Below are 17,537 nucleotides of genomic sequence, written 5' to 3' on the forward strand. Positions count from 1 at the left end.
GGATTGGGGAGAAGAGAAGTTTGTGGCACAACTTGACCAGAAGAAGGGATCGGTTGGTAGGATATGTTCTGAGGCATCAACGGATCACCAATTTAGTATTGGAGGGCAGCGTGGAGGGTAAAAATCGTAGAGGGAGACCAAGAGATGAATACACTAAGCAGATTCAGAAGGATGTAGGTTGCAGTAGGTACTGGGAGATGAAAAAGCTTGCACAGGATAGAGTAGCATGGAGAGCTGCATCAAACCAGTCTCAGGACTGAAGACCACAACAACAACAACAATCCATTAATTTTGTTTTAGTTTGTTGATGTTCATCTTTTACCCTCTTTTCAAGACACTAGCCATTCCATTCAACTGCTTTTCCAAATCAATTACAATGTAGTTGACAAACCTTAAAAATTTTTAATTTTCTTCCAAAACTTTTACTTCTTTTCCATTTTTTTCTTTGGTTCCCTTTACTGCTTGCTAAGAATCCAGATTGAATAGCACTGCGAGTAAGCTGCAACTCTCTCTCTCTCTCTCTCTCTCTCTCTCTCTCTCTCTCTCTCACACCTTTCTCAACAACTATTACCTGTTCATGTCCTTTGACTACTACAATTGCTGTCTTGTTTCTGTAAAAATTGTACATAACCATTTTGTTCCTTGTATTTTATCTCTTCTACTTTCTGAATTTTGCAGAGTGTATTCCAGTCAAAATTATCAAAAGCTTTCTCTAAGTCTACAAATGCCACAAACATAGGTTTGCCTCTCTTTCTTCAAAGATAAATTCTTCTGTTAATTAAGTCATATCAGTATTTTGCAGTCATGACTTACAAAACCAACAGTTCTACAGCACCTGCTGTTTTTGGAACTGGAATTATTATGTTGTTCTGAAAGTCTGAGGGTATTTAGCCTGTCAGGTATGTGTTGTGTATCTGGGAGAATAGTTTGGTGATGGCTGGTGCTTCCAAGGATCTCAACAATTCTGAGAGAATGTCGTATACTCCAGGGGCTCTGTTTCCACTTAGATCTTTCAGAACTCTGTCAACTTCCTCTCACAGTACTGTATCTCCCATCTCATCTTCATTTATTTCCCTTATAGAGCCTGTTTATACTGTTTGTCTAACCCGAGAGTCATCATGCGCATTTTCTCTGGTGTTTCAGCAAATTTTTGTAATTTGTGTTTGCAATATATACATGGAGTCAGTCCAAACAGTTTCTCCTCATCACACCTTTCGTGTGATGCACCATGTCAATGTAATTTGCAGAATTTTATGTGTACATTAGATAGAGTGGTCCCAAATTACTCTAATGTGATATTCATTTTATCTGTATGTATCAACAGGGACAGTAAAATATAAAAAATAACCAGAAATTCAGCAGTGACTTGTGTGCTGCCCTGGACCACAATCACCATCTGTCATTGCCAGGCAGCGGCGCTACTCAGTCGCTGCTGGAGTACTGGTTATTCTTCATAGTCTCGGATGTTATTGAATTTAGCATATGTTAAAATGAAGGACTAAGTAAGGAACACGTATTTTTTTGTTTTCTCCAAAAAATTTCTACTCTGAGATACAGTCCTCCAAAGATGACACTGCGAATACCATTTTGAAGATGCAATTTTTGGAAAAATTTTTAAAATGCTGTATCTCTGGAACAGTTCTAGATTTTTTTAAAATTTGAAACATAATTGCTTTATGATTACAAACAAATCCTCCATCTGGACCTATCTGTCCATTCTAAACTTTTTTTATACTCTATGGATTTTTTTTTTTTCCAAAAATGCCAATCCATAAAATTTGGATTTTTTTCTGTTGGTTAGCACCATATATAGTTCTACATTCCCTGAAAAGGAGAGCTTCCACTTTTAGGTTGAACAGGTTTTATAAACAATTGAAATTTTTGCCATACATAAAACCTATTTTATTACCATGTTATCACATAACAGACTCATAAAAATCAAAACCTAGCCTTATTTAACATAATTTTAGTTTAGAAAGATGAATAAGTGACTCATTTTTTTCAAGTATTTTAAATTATTCCAAAATGTATGTGAAAGGTCCAAAGACTTAAAGGTTTCAATTTATAAAACTTCTGTGCACTCTGTTTTGTGTTGAAATTAGCCATTCAATGAATTAAAAATGTGTTCCACTGCGTAAGTATCTTCTTTTAATGTAGAGTGATGCCTTCCTGTTGAACCAATAGGAAATGAAGCAATTACAATCTACAAAACATTGTGAACAGGAAGTAAGCCCTGATGGTGTTGTTGCTGTTCTTCAGCTGGAAACCTATTTCCATGTGGTAGTATAAAGTTCACTACAATTTCATTTAACTCATAACTGGCGTCTATAATCTCTGCAATCCACCAGTCGAAATCATACACACATGCCACAAACATCCCCCTTCTCAGGTTGTGTATCTGAATATTATCCTTCTGTTTCAGAGGTGTTGGCCTAACAAATGAAATTTCTTCTTTCTTGCTCCTTAAGGTGTTTGCAATATGAGTTCATGCATCACTTTGAGTCCAAAAATGTGTCTTCTGAATTCCTTTCACAGGAGTAGTTTGTTTGGACCGTATTCTTTTTCTGCTCACGGAATTCATCAATTTCCTCTTTGGACAAAAGAACAAAGGCTGTGGATGTTCAAGATTTCACGACTCTCATAAAATCCTCAGCATTTTGAATTGTAGCTGTATTTGGTCTGGAAAGATTATGTTTTGCAGTGTGGTGCTTCAGCAGGCCTCCTACACCATCACAAGGCCCCTTCCTGTGACCAGTAGCACTGTGTACCCAGTCAGTCGGCACAAGTGACTTACTCAACTTAAATTCTTTGTTTCAAACATCTGCTGCTTTACTGTTTTATCAAATTTCATCAAACTGTGCTTACTCTGCATACACTATCCTATAGGTTAAGAAGATTGTTTGTCTTTTGATTTTAGAAAATATTTGGAGACTGCAGCATTTCATCATTGACAAAATTCATTCTGCAACTTTAACTCCTTGGGTGGGGGGCTTAAAAATGACTGAATTTCTCAAGAAAACCAGAAAATGTTGTCCAAGAATCAATAAATAAAGTGCAAAAAGATTTACATTGATTACTTCATTAGCAAACATGCTTATTTTATAGTCTGATTGGGCAGAATTGACCCTTAACATATATGATTCTTCTACCTGTCTTTCACCTTAGGTCTCACACAAATTTTTGGCCCATTTCTGTCTGTCTTTTTCTGAAATCCTCTACACCTTTCCTTCTAGTTGTGTTCAATATTTTGGCTGCACAATGTGACTTTACAGGCTTTGCTAGGACTCGGCTGGACACAGCCACGCTGTGCAGCAGCAAGACAGCTAAGCACGCCCTGCTTAGGGCGAGCACAAAAGGATTAGGTGACAGGCGAAACCCAAGAGTTACAGGAGACATGTGCGCTTATGACCAAGTGACGCTTTCCAGCTACTGAACATAACTTGTAAATACATGAAAAATACTACAATTGAATGTCATGAAGTCCTAAAGAATATCTCTCTCTCTTCTCTGTCCAAAAATACCTTGGAAGGCCCAACGGTATCGACCGACCGCCATGTCATCCTCAGCCAATAGGCTTCATTGGATATGGGTATGGAAGGGGCACAGCAGTCCGCTCTCCCGGGCATTGTCAGTTTTCGTGACCGGATCTGTAACTTCTCAATCAAATAGCTCCTCAATTGGCCTCACAAACGCTGAGTGGATCCAGCTTGCCAACATCGCTTGACCGTGGCATGGCACTGCCTCAAAGAATATGAACATATCAAATTTTGTGTCTTGATTTCACAAACTGATTGCAGCATTGCACTTTGCTGTGCAACCACTAGTTCACAGGTAACACAGCTTTTTATAAAATATGATTTAAGAAACATTTAAAATTAAACTACTGGCAAATCTACGCAGCTATACTCTTCATCGATATGTCTAATTGAAGTTTATATATACAGTAAACACATAACATGGTTTATCTGAAACTCAATTGGCACCAGAGAAATGATGATTTTAATACAATTCAATCAAATTAACCAGAGCTTATGATAATCCACAGAAACTTGTAGCATGGTGTCAGCACGTGTTCCCCCATCCCTTTAACGTTTCCCTAACTATGTTTAATATTACTTCTAAATAATTTTTATGTGCCAAATTATGTATTATGTAGGTGCTGTAACCAGGGTAAAAAAGCGTAGTGGCATTGTCTCAGCCCTCAGACACAGATCCAATCAAGTCTACTAGAGGTGAAGGTTTTCTCAATGCTGAAGGAGTAATGATCCAGTAACAGTCAAACATTATAAAAACTACTGCACCGTATTAAGAAAAGTTATCAAAAATTCCAGAAGTATGTGCATTATGACCAACATTAGCACTGAAACTTCCTGGCAGATTAAAACAGTGTGCCCGACCGAGACTCGAACTCGGGACCTCTGCCTTTCGCGGGCAAGTGCTGGCAGAAGTAAAGCTGTGAGACCGGGCGTGAGTCGTGCTTCAGTAGCTCAGTGGTAGAGCACTTGCCCGCGAAAGGCAAAGGTCCCGAGTTCGAGTCTCGGTCGGGCACACAGTTTTAATCTGCCAGGAAGTTTCATATCAGCACACACTCCGCTGCAGAGTGAAAATCTCATTCTGGAAACATTAGCACTTCTGATAGTAAAATTAAAACAATTTGGAATATTGTTAAAAGGGAAACTGAGAGGACAGGAAGACTGTATTTCTGTCAAAATCAATGAAAACTTTGTTAACAAAAAGTTAGAAGTAGAAAATATTTTTAATAATCATTTTTAAGTTTTGTACAGAAAATAGAATCCACTTCAGTCGGGAACCGCACTGCTTCTACAGTCGCAGGTTCGAATCCTGCCTCGGGCACGGATGTGTGTGATGTCCTTAGGTTAGTTAGGTTTAAGTAGTTCTAAGTTTAGGAGACTGATGGCCTCAGATGTTAAGTCCCATAGCGCTTAAGAGCCATTTTATATGGAAGAGGCAATAGTATGCAATTTGATAAAACTGAAATTCAGCCCGCCTCTCCCAATGAAATTAGGAAAATAATAAATTCACTCAAAAGTAAAAGCTTTTGCAACAGAGTACTAAAAGCTTGTCCCTGACAGATGAGTAGGGTTCTCAACCACTTATGTAGTAGCTCGCTGAATCAGGCCATTTTTTCCCAGATAGACTGAAATATGTTCTTGTTAAACCGTTGCATGCAAAAGAGGAATACTTCTGATGCTGACAAACCACCAAATCTCACTTCTGACAGCCTGATCCAAAATTCTTGAAAAAGTAATGTATTCAAGAGTAGTCTCACTCATCTGTAAAAATGAAGTACTAACAAAATGTCAACTTTGTTTTCGGAAAGGCTTTTCAACAGAAAATGTTCTATATGCTTTCACTGATCAAATATTAAATGATCTGAATAACTGAACATCATCCATTGGGATATTTTGTGATCTCTCAAAGACTTTTGACTGTATGAATCATGAAATTCTTCTAGATAATTGTGGTGTGAGTGGGACAGTGCACACATGGTTTAATTCATATTTAACTGGAAGAATGTAGAACATTGAAATTAACAGTACAGATAGAGGACTCTGCTGAATTTTGCAGACTAACTGGGGAGGTATCAAGAATGGGTCCAGTCTTGGACCCCTTATTGTTCTTCATATATATATATTAATGACTTATCACTCTATATTCATGAAGATGCAAAGTTAGATCTGTTTGCTGATGATGCAAATATAGTAATTACACCCAACAAACAAGAATTAGCTGAGGAAATTGTAAATAATGTCCTTCAGAAAATTATTACATGGTTGTCTGCAAATGGACTCACTACATTTTGAGAAAACACAATATATGCAAGTCTGTGCAGTGAACACCATAAATATAGACTTTGAACCGAAGTCTGTTGCTAAGACAGAATACTCAAAATTTCTAGGCGTGTGCATTGATGAGAAATTGAAATGGACGAAATACATTGATCATCTGCTGAAATGGTTAGGTTCAGCTACTTCTGCTATTAGGTTTATTGCAAATTTTGGTGATAATCATATCAGTAAATTAGCCTATTATGCCTATTTTCATTCACTACTTTCATGCGGCATTATATGTTGGGGTAATTCATCATTAAGAGAAAAAGTATTCATTGCACAAAAGCATGTAATCAGAATAATAGCTGGAGTCCACGAAGATCACCTTGCAAACATTTATTTAAGGAACTCCGGACAGTCACAGTATCTTCACAATACATATATTCACTTAAGAATTTGTTATTAATAACCATTTCAATTCAAAAATAAAAGCAAAGTGTATACCAAGAACACTAGAAGAAAGGATGATCTTCACTATTCTGGTTAACTCTGGTATTTCCACAGAAAGGGGTGACTTATGCTGCTGCAAAAATCTTTTGTCATTTGCCAAATGGCATTAAAAGTCTGAAAGATAGCCAACCAACACTTAAAAACAAATTAAAAGAATTTCTGAATGACAACTCCCTCTACCCAATACATGAATTTTTATATATGAGATAGTAAAAAAATAATGCAATAAACTAAATAAATTCATGATTTATGGAAAAAGTATTAATGTATTACAACACAACAAAGAAAACTGTTACAGGATCTTCATGAAGATAGACATTATCTTATTACTGCTGTAACTGTTATATGCTTCTTGAGCATCAACCATCTGTCATTTACTACATTACAAAAGTCTACAATGAGTTTATATGTAACATCCAAGGTGGGATGTAATATTTTATGGAGTAAAAAACCAAATCTCTTTTTGAAGAACAAATTCCATCACCACTTGGAAATTCAGTTTTAGCATACACACATTTTGAAGCATAGGAAAATGATTTCTTTTAAAAGAAATTTTATTCTAACATTACTGTCCTTTAACATTTTTATCATTTATGTACATAGTCCCTGAAAGTTCTCTATTATGGAATGGTTGGAACACAACAGATGAATGAACTGAGGAAAGTCTGATAGTGAATTCAGTTTTCAAAAATTTATTTCTTAAAATAAAAGATAAAGTTTGCATTTAGTTAACACAATTTATTAGCTGAAATCAGATATTCTCTTTATTTCTTCCAATTATCTAAAGACCCACAATGAATACATATTGCCAGGTCTGAGTAACGACTTACTTGATATGTCCAAGGCTTTTTTGCCTGCATCTCGGTGCACTGAAAATCTTTGGTAGTTACAGCATACGTAAATGTTGTCTTAGGAGGAAATAAGGTCATATCAATTGCTCTTCCAAAATCAATAAGCTGGATACTTGGTGGATATCTGAAAGAAAAGAGGTAAGAACACTAAGGAAACATGTTAATATTAGTTGTGAGACTACATTTTCTTATCCAAGCTTGTTGAGATAAACAATAAAATATGGTCCACAATGCAACAAATGAGAACTCCACATATGTGCATCCCCAAAGATGTAAATAATTTTCACTATACCAGCTGGTTCTTTATGTAATATTGGATCTAGCTGTTGTTGTTGTGGTCTTCAGTCCTGAGACAGGTTTGATGCAGCTCTCCATGTTACTCTATCCTGTGCAAGCTTCTTCATTTCCCAGTACCTACAGCAACCTACATCCTTCTGAATGTGCTTAGTGTATTCATCTCTTGGTCTCCCTCTACGATTTTTACCCTCCACGCTGCCCTCCAATAGTAAATTTGTGATCCCTTGATGCCTCAGAGCATGTCCTACCAACTGGTCCCTTCTTCTTGTCAAGTTGTGCCACAAATTACTCTTCTCCCCAATTCTATTCAATACCTCCTCATTAGTTATGTGATCTACCCATCTAATCTTCAGCATTCTTCTGTAGCACCACATTTTGAAAGCTTCTATTCTCTTCTTGTCCAAACTATTTATCGTCCATGTTTCACTTCCATACATGGCTACACTCCACACCAATACTTTCAGAAACGACTTCCTGACACTTAAATCTATACCCGATGTTAATAAATTTCGTTTTCTTCAGAAACGCTTTCCTTCCCATTGCCAGTCTACATTTTATATCCTCTCTCCTTCAACCATCATCAGTTATTTTGCTCCCCAAATAGCAAAACTCCTTTACTACTGTAAGTGTCTCATTTCCTAGTCTAACTCCCTCAGCATCACCCGACTTAATTCGATTACATTCCATAATCCTCGTTTTGCTTTTGTTGATGTTCATCTTATATCATCCTTTCAAGACACTGTCCATTCCGTTCAACTGCTCTTCCAAGTCCTTTGCTGTCTCTGACAGAACTACAATGTCATCAGCGAACCTCAAAGTTTTTATTTCTTCTCCATGGATTTTAATACCTACTCCGAATTTTTCTTTTGTTTCCTTCACTGCTTGCTCAATATACAGATTGAATAACATCGGGGAGAGGCTACAACCCTGTCTCACTCCCTTCCCAACCACTGCTTCCCTTTCATGCCCCTCGACTCTTATAACTGCCATCTGGTTTCTGTACAAATTGTAAATAGCTTTTCGCTCCCTGTGTTTTACCCCTCCCACCTTTAGAATTTGAAAGAGAGTATTCCAGTCAACATTGTCGAAAGCTTTCTCTAAGTCTACAAATGCTAGAAACGTAGGTTTGCCTTTCCTTAATCTATTTTCTAAGATAAATCGTAGGGTCTGTATTGCCTCACGTGTTCCAACACTTCTGCGGAATTCAAACTGATCTTCCCCGAGGTCGGCTTCGACCAGTTTTTCCGTTTGTCTGTAAAGAATTCGTGTTAGTATTTTGCAGCTGTGACTTATTAAACTGATAGTTCGGTAATTTTCACATCTGTCAACACCTGCTTTCTTTGGGATTGGAATTATTATATCGTTATCAGGAGAAAGAAAACTGGTGTTCTACGGATCGGAGCATGGAACGTCAGTTCCCTTAATCGGGCAGGTACGTTAGAAAATTTAAAAACTGAAATGGATAGGTTGAAGTTAGATATAGTGGGAATTAGTGAAGTTGGGTGGCAGGAGGAACAAGACTTTTGGTCAGGTGAATACAGGGTTATAAATACTAAATCAAATAGGGGTAATCCAGGAGTAGGTTTAATAATGAATAAAACAATAGGAGTGCAGGTAAGCTACTACAAACAGCACAGTGGACGCATTATTGTGGCCAAGATAGACACGAAGCCCATGCCTACTACAGTAGTACAAGTTTATATGTAAACTAGCTCTGCAGATGATGAAGAAATTTATGAATTGTATGATGAGATAAAAGAAATTATTCAGGTAGTGAAGGGAGACAAAAATTTAATAGTCATTGGTGACTGTAATTCGAGAGTAGGAAAAGGGAGAGAAGGAAACATAGTGGGTGAATATGGCTTGGGGGAGAGAAATGAAAGAGGAAGCCGTCTGGTAGAATTTTGCACAGAGCATAACTTAATCATAGTTAACAGTTGGTTCAAGAATCATAAGAGAAGGTTGTATACATGGAAGAATCCTGGAGATACTAGAAGTTATCAGATACTGACAGATTTCAGATAGATTACATAATGGCAAGACAGAGATTTAGGAACCAGGTTTTAGATTGTAAGACATTTCCAGGGGCAGATGTGGACTCTGATCACAGTCTATTGGCTATGAACTGTAGATTAAAACTGAAGGAACTGCAAAAAGGTGGGAATTTAAGGAGATGGGAAATGGATAAACTGAAAGAACCAGAGGTTGTAGAGAGTTTGAGGGAGAGCATAAGGGAACAATTGACAGGAATGGGGGAAAGAAATACAGTAGAAGAAGAATGGGTAGCTCTGAGGGATGAAGTAGTGAAGGCAGCAGAGGATCAAGTAGGTAAAAAGAAGAGGGCTAGCAGAAATCCTTGGGTAACAGAAGAAATATTGAATTTAATTGATGAAAGGAGAAAATATAAAAATGCAGTAAATGAAGCAGGCAAAACGGAATACAAACATCTCAAAAATGAGATCGACAGGAAGTGTAAAATGGCTAAGCAGGGATGGCTAGAAGACAAATGTAAGGATGTAGAGGCTAATCTTACTAGGGGTAAGATAGATACTGCCTACAGGAAAATTAAAGAGACCTTTGGAGAAAAGAGAACCACTTGTATGAATATCAAGAGCTCAGATGGAAACCCAGTTCTAAGCAAAGTAGGGAAAGCAGAAAGGTCGAAGGAGTGTATAGAGTGTCTATACAAGGGCGATGTACTTGAGGACAATATTATGGAAATAGAAGAGGGTGTAGATGAAGATGAAATGGGAGATACGATACTGCGTGAAGAGTTTGACAGAGCACGGAAAGACCTGAGTCGAAACAAGGCCCCAGGAGTAGACAGCATTCCATTAGAACTACTGACGGCCTTGGGAGAGCCAGTCCTGACAAAACTCTACCATCTGGTGAGCAAGATGTATGAGACAGGCGAAATACCCTCAGACTTCAAGAAGAATATAATAATTCCGATCCCAAAGAAAGCAGGTGTTGACAGATGTGAAAATTACCGAACTATCAGCTTAATAAGTCACAGCTGCAAAATACTAACACAAATTCTTTAGAGACGAATGGAAAAACTGGTAGAAGCCAACCTCGGCGAAGATCAGTTTGGGTTCCGCAGAAATGTTGGAACACGTGAGGCAATACTGATCATACGACTTATCTTAGAAAATAGATTAAGGAAACGCAAACCTACATTTCTGGCATTTGTAGACTTAGAGAAAGCTTTTGACAATGTTGACTGGAATACTCTCTTTCAAATTCTAAAGGTGGCAGGGGTAAAACACAGGGAGCGAAAAGCTATTTACAATTTGTACAGAAACCAGATGGCAGTTATAAGAGTCGAGGGACATGAAAGGGAAGCAGTGGTTGGGAAGGGAGTGAGACAGGGTTGTAGCCTGTCCCCGATGTTATTCAATCTGCATATTGAGCAAGCAGTAAAGGAAACAAAAGAAAAATTCAGAGTAGGTATTAAAACCCATGGAGAAGAAATAAAAACTTTGAGGTTCGCCGATGACATTGTAGTTCTGTCAGAGACAGCAAAGGACTTGGAAGAGCAGTTGAACGGAATGGACAGTGTCTTGAAAGAAGGATATAAGATGAACATCAACAAAAGCAGAATGAGGATGAGTAGTCCCCCCCCCCCTCCCCGTGTTCCGAATGGGGGAGTATTTTACCTCCGGAATATTTTACCCAAGAGGACGCCATCATCATTTAACCATACAGTAAAGCTGCATGCCCTCGGGAAAAATTACGGCTGTAGTTTCCCCTTGCTTTCAGCCGTTCGCAGTACCAGCACAGCAAGGCCGTTTTGGTTAGTGTTACAAGGCCAGATCAGCCATCATCCAGACTGTTGCCCCTGCAACTACTGAAAAGCCTGCTGCCCCTCTTCAGGAACCACACATTTGTCTGGCCTCTCAACAGATACCCCTCCATTCTGGTTGCACCTACGGTACGGCCATCTGTATCACTGAGGCACGCAAGCCTGGGACCAATGGCAAGGTCCATGGTTCATGGGGGGTCTAGCTAGAAATCAAATTCCATTACTGCTTATGTTTAAAGTCTATAACTACAGTGATATATTTATTTGTTTTCTACTGAGCATTATTTAGCCTTTTGCAGTAACACAAATAAATGTAACTTAATTGCAAATAGATTAATAAAATAGACCTTTTCTGCAGCATCACAGCATCATTCAGAGAGAGTGCATGCTGTGGACCGCTCTTTAGCCTCCACATTCATAATCCACCCCACTGTTCAGCCAGCAGTCACACTGCTTTTTAGAATTTGACCTCCATCTTTTTCTTGCACTTAGTACGATAAGTTGTCTATACTTTCTTTCCTTTTTCTCTAATGGAATCCTTATGTTGTGGTGTACTTAGGAAAACACAGTCCACTTTTGGAAGTTCCACAATGCACACTTTGAACATTACAAATCTATTTGTGCATATAGAAAATGAATATATTACGCACTACAAAACAAACAGGAATGGTAGGTTTAGCATTCATTCTGCACCACAAACTACTTATTTCCGTAATCTGTAGTCAACATTCTCAATGAAACTTGTTTGTTACTTCAAATTTAGCAGAAATCAGTTTTTGCACGTCCTCATACTCTCCTTTAAGGCAATATCACTTTATGTCATCATTATTTCTATAATTTCTGGTGCAGAAGATGTGGATAAGTTAGGGAGTGCAGACAAAGACATCAGCTGGCAGGGTAGCCGGAATGAATGAAACACACACTTTGCCCACTTCATAATGGCGGGTGGTTGACGTGTACACTGTGGAAATAGTATTGGGCACTCACTGACTGCTCTGATCTCTTCCTCAAATAATTTTCAAGATTAAACTTTGAATATTTCCTTAAAAATTGAAATAGGGTAAATCAATCTTATAAAAGAATTTAGAAATATATATTGGTGGTGCCTTGAAATTGTATTTAAATTAATAAATAACCTTTGAATTACGGAAATTTAAGCTAGACAAATCACCAGTTTGGAATCAGGAACCACTGGTCTACAAGGCCTACATTTCTCTTGGATATATACTGAATTTTGCTTCTTTTACTGAGATACAGTAAGGTTTATACAACTTCACCTAATGCATTTGCACCCGCAGCAGAATCTTGGACTAGCGGATCATTAAACAGCCAACTGAAGAAAGGACGGGTCAATAACTTATGAAAAACCTCACTGTCAGTATAAAAATAAATATGTAATGTCTTCACTTATGCACACCATTTCTCAACTCACAGCTATTGAGGGTCTTTAAAAAATTACATTATTTTAATTGAAAAAAAAAAAAAAAAAAAAAAAAAAAAAAAAAATCTGTAGGTAGTTGTGTACTGTGGTAGATAATGAAGCTCCCCATGTTATTCAAATGGCAAATACTCTCCTCTTTGCATGCTAGCATATTACAAAAAGTCATTTCGGTGTCTTGAATAATTGGAGATACAATGCATGCAATGAACAGTTCATTATCACTGTATGGGAGGATGTGAGCATAAAACGTACAAACCATTTTCTTGAGACTGGATACAAAGATGTCATTCAAAGTTCATAGAAGAATTAAGTGTGATGATGTAACACGGACCGAATGTAACCTCATAGCGATTCCTATTTTTCATTGCAATCTACTCAAATGTAGTGTTATGGCTTATTTAATTTTGAAATATCACAATAACTATGACCATTAATGAAAATCTGATGAATGAGAATATAAGATGCAAGAGAATCATTTTTTATTCAATGACTGATTTAAAATAATGTTAAAGATTGCAGAACTGAGGGAGTGCTTGCAAAGCTCTACTTGTACTTGCAATACTGCACATTGATTAGCAGGCTAATCAGTGTACTCTGTGGGCACCTCAAAGTGTATAAAACTATATTTGGCCATGTGGTGAGTCAGCATGCTGTCTAACAGTTTCTTTGTGTTCTCACACTAAAAGGCTGTTAATATAAAGTTTCAGGTTTTCAACACTACTTTCTTCTAGAACTGTTTCTGGCACTATATACAACTTAATTTCTGGCAGTGTTTCATCTATGCCACACAGCATTATGGTTTAGGTTCATTGTACAATGCAACTGATAGCTTTTGGAGTGAATGAGGCAGTGGAAGGCGCCAGTTTTGCGTAGAAACTCCAAGGACATACCAGTAATGAAGAAGCAACCAAAGTGTCTAAATTTAGATTTAAATTTGCTATGGAATATGCAGAAAATAGCAGCAGTTCATGTGAAGAAGTTACATACTGTAGGTGCTGTTGAAGAAGCCAACCATTATAATATTTTGTTCTGATATTAATAAAAATTTCTGTTAAAAGAAAATAAAAATATATACACATGAAGAAAAACTCTAAGCAGGGTAACACAACAACAACAACAACAACAACAAAGGAGAAAGAAAATATCACAAGGTGGTAATACTATCTTCCACATTCCAAATTCAGTGAATCTAACAAAATTCTTTTGTTGTCAGCCATTGAAAATATGACTTCGCATTATGCATCATTAGGAAAATTTACTTGAGAAAACTATAAAATAATGAGAAGAATTACCGACCAGTACTATATTCATAAGGTGATATTTTCAGTACTGCTAATTGACACATGTTAAGGACTAAACACACAAAACTATTTTAGCTCTGAGAACTGTCAGTCCCTACCTCAGGGAAGAAAGAGGGATAAGGTTGGGAAACACTAAAAAGGAAGTGTGGGCGACTCAAGACCATAAGTTCAAAATGACCCACCTTTTGTGGCAAACGGGACAGGAAGTTTCTCTCAAAAACACTACCATGTGTTCAGGAATAATCACTTGTGGAAACATGGCTCTCTCTTTTCAAATGCATTTTTCAAATGTTAGGTGCAGATGAACAGGCAGATTCTCTCTTCCCCGATTTCCCAAAGGCATTCAACACTGAACTACCTTGTCAACTGATAACAAGATACAGTCACATGGAGTATCTTCAGAAAAATGTGATTGGCTCACAGAATTACTGAATAACAGAAAATAATACATTGTACTATACAGTTTTTCACATCCTCATTATACACACATGTTGTTATCAAGTAAGGATGGCAACACAAGCAGACTGTTCACTGATGACGCTGTTCTCTACAGAAAAGCATCAAAAGCAGAAAGACTTTGACAATACTCTCACTTGGAGCAATGACAAATGGAAACAGCTCAATAGTAGCCCGTTAAAAGATTAGTGGTAAACTTCTGGAGGCCAATATATTGTTTAAATATTTATGAGTGATAGTCACGAAGAAGCAATATGAAATGAGACAAACATGTAAAATCTGGGGCAGAGAAGACAAATGGAAGAGTCAGGTTTGGTAGAAAGGCTCTGGGAAAGTGCTGTGAATTTGTAAAGGAAATTACATAGTTGCTGCAGTAGCCACCAGAAAGATCGTGGGAGGCGCACATTGGCACGGCGCGTCACGGACGGTAGTTGCCGCAAGTAGAGTCCCGTCCACCAGAGGGCACGCAAGAATTCGGACGCGACCTCTGCCGGCATAACAACAACAACAAGAACAACAACTCCGGCAGCACGGGCTGTGCCCAGTCAGTTAACATCGGGCATGCCTAGGACACAGTCCCGGTCTACGCTAAGTGAAGTGCGACGTAAACGTGAACAGTGTTACTACACGATTGGCGACGAGTAGGGTCATTCTTTCGCGTGTTGCGTCGCTGTTCCGGTTTCGCAGCTACTCCACGGCATGAAGGATTTGGTGCGAGTTTTGGTCGCGCAGCAGACGGAGCTCATGGCCACCATGAAACAAGTGCTTCCGGCGTTGCTCTCCACGCCGTCTGCTCTGGCGCAGTTCCCTCCTCCCTTTCCCCCGTATGACGAGACGGCGGAGGATTGGTACGCATATGAACATCGCCTTCGGCAGCATTTCCAGGCGTTTCATGTTGCTGATGCGGAGGTATGTCGTGCTCTCTTCTTGTCTTTGATATCTCTCTCGCTGTATCAAGTTTTGCGGCAGCTAGCGCTGTTGCAGGAGCCCTCGTCCTTGTCTTTTGACGCATTGTGTTCATTGCTGTCTTCATATTATGGCCGCCGCACGCATGTTGTGGCAGCTAGGGTAGAGTTCTATCAATGCAAGAAACAGCCCCATCAGTCTTACCGGGCGTGGGCCGTTACCCTGCACGGTCTTAGTCGCAAGTTTCATTTTGTCATGGAGCAGTCGCGAGAGTCGTATGCCCACGTTATGGTACGCGACGTCATTGTTCGTTCGGCCCCTGATAGGGAGGTCCGGCAACGGGCCCTGCAATTAGAAAACCCTTCCCTCGAGGAAGTCCTGTCCATTGCTCAATCGTATGAAGTCTCTCACGCCGCAGGTCAACAGCTGGAAGCGTGGTGCGACGTCGCGGAGGTTCAGGGCGGCGCGGCTGCGTCCACTGTGTCCGGGGTGGACGACGTGCGAGCGGTACAATCCGGCCGTTACGGCCGCTCCCGCACGGCGCATAAACAGAATTCCGGCCGCCGGCCCCTGTTGCCGTTCTGTGCGTCGTGCTATATACATCATGATCGGGCAGAGTGCCCCCAGCGTTGGGCCGTTTGTCGCAAATGTAATAAAAAAGGTCACATTGCTAAAGTTTGCCGCTCAGCCTCAAAAGAATCGAAGGAAGCAGGTACAGAGGACATGGACGTTGACATTCAGGAAGTTTCATTGGGCCAGGCTCCCGACGCATCGGCACGCAAACTCTTTATCGAGGTGTCGGTTCGGTCGCGCCGGTTACAACTGCAAGTAGATACGGGCGCGGCAGTTTCGTTGTTGAATGCACAAACTTATTCCGACCTTGGATCGCCCCCGTTGGCGCCAGTTTACCGGCGTCTACGCGGTTATGGTAAACAGTTCATTCCCCTACTGGGTCAATTCACTACCGACGTGACTTACAAATCAGTCACTCGGCCTATTGCTTTTATTGTTGTCAGTGATGCAAGCTCAACTAACCTTTTTGGCCTGGATGCCTTTCAAGCTTTCGGTTTTTCTATCGCTGACACCGTACAGTTGGTCTCCGAAAATGTTCCCTATCAATCATTGGAATCTTTGATCTCCGACTTTCCAGATATTTTTGAGGAGGGCCTGGGGCGTGTACAGATTTTGAAGCTCACTTAACGTTGAAGGCGTCGGCTCGCCCGCGTTTTCTACACGCGAGGCAGATCCCCTTGGCTCTCCGCCCACAAGGTAAAGGAAGAGCTAGACCGGCTGACAGCCCTTGGGGTCGTTCTTCCCATTTCTTCCAGTGAGTGGGCTTCGCCCCTCGTTATTTTAAGGAAGCCCTCGGGAAAATTACGTCTTTGTGGCGATTTCAAGGCCACCATTAATTCCCAATTGGTGGTGGACACCTATCCTTTGCCTCGTGCTCATGAATTGTTCTCCACCGTGGCGGGAGGCCAATATTTTTCGAAAATCGATCTGTCAGAGGCTTATCATCAGATACCACTTGATGAGGACTCCAAATGGCTGGCGGTCGTCAACACCCCGTTTGGCCTTTACCAATACCAGCGGTTGGCCTTTGGAATATCCAGTGCCCCGGCGATATTCCAGCGTTATCTTGAGCATGTCACGTCGACAATCCCTCATTGTATTAATTACCTGGATGACATAATTGTCACAGGCCGCAGCACGAAGGAACACTTGCACAACCTTCGCACCCTCTTTCTCAAATTCAGGTCTGTGGGCTTGCGTTGCCACCTGCATAAGTCAACCTTCTTCCAACCGTCCATTGAGTATGTGGGCTACACCATCACTCGGCACGGCATCCAGCCACTAGGAAGTTTGGTCCAAGGTATCGTCAACCTTCCTCGGCCCACTTCGCTGAAAGAGTTACAAGCTTTTTTAGGCAAGATAGCCTATTACCACCGGTTCATTCCCAGGGCTTCCACTATAGCCCACCCCCTGTACTGCCTTCTGCACAAGGGTGTTCCTGTTGATTGGTCGCCTGCATGCGAGCGAGCGTTCACCTTGTTGAAGGGCCTCCTCACGTCAGCCCCTTGTTTGGCTACTTTTGATCCCCGTAAGCCATTGGTCCTGGCTACAGATGCTTCGCAGTATGGGGTGGGGGCGGCCCTGGCCCATCGCAACGCAGATGGT

At 40.0% G+C, this 17,537-nt stretch overlaps 1 protein-coding gene across 1 annotated transcript in view; it reads right to left on the reverse strand.

Moving 5' to 3' along the window:
* LOC124798038 (mitotic checkpoint serine/threonine-protein kinase BUB1-like) overlaps positions 1 to 17,537 on the reverse strand; it is a 232,625-nt gene that overhangs the window by 21,682 nt on the left and 193,406 nt on the right. The window contains exon 17 of the mRNA XM_047261258.1: positions 7,133 to 7,277. Within this exon, the coding sequence (XP_047117214.1) occupies positions 7,133 to 7,277 (145 nt within the window). The remainder of the gene's footprint in view (positions 1 to 7,132; positions 7,278 to 17,537) is intronic.

The sequence above is a fragment of the Schistocerca piceifrons genome, chromosome 5, assembly GCF_021461385.2.
Source record: "Schistocerca piceifrons isolate TAMUIC-IGC-003096 chromosome 5, iqSchPice1.1, whole genome shotgun sequence".
NCBI lineage: Eukaryota > Metazoa > Arthropoda > Insecta > Orthoptera > Acrididae > Schistocerca > Schistocerca piceifrons.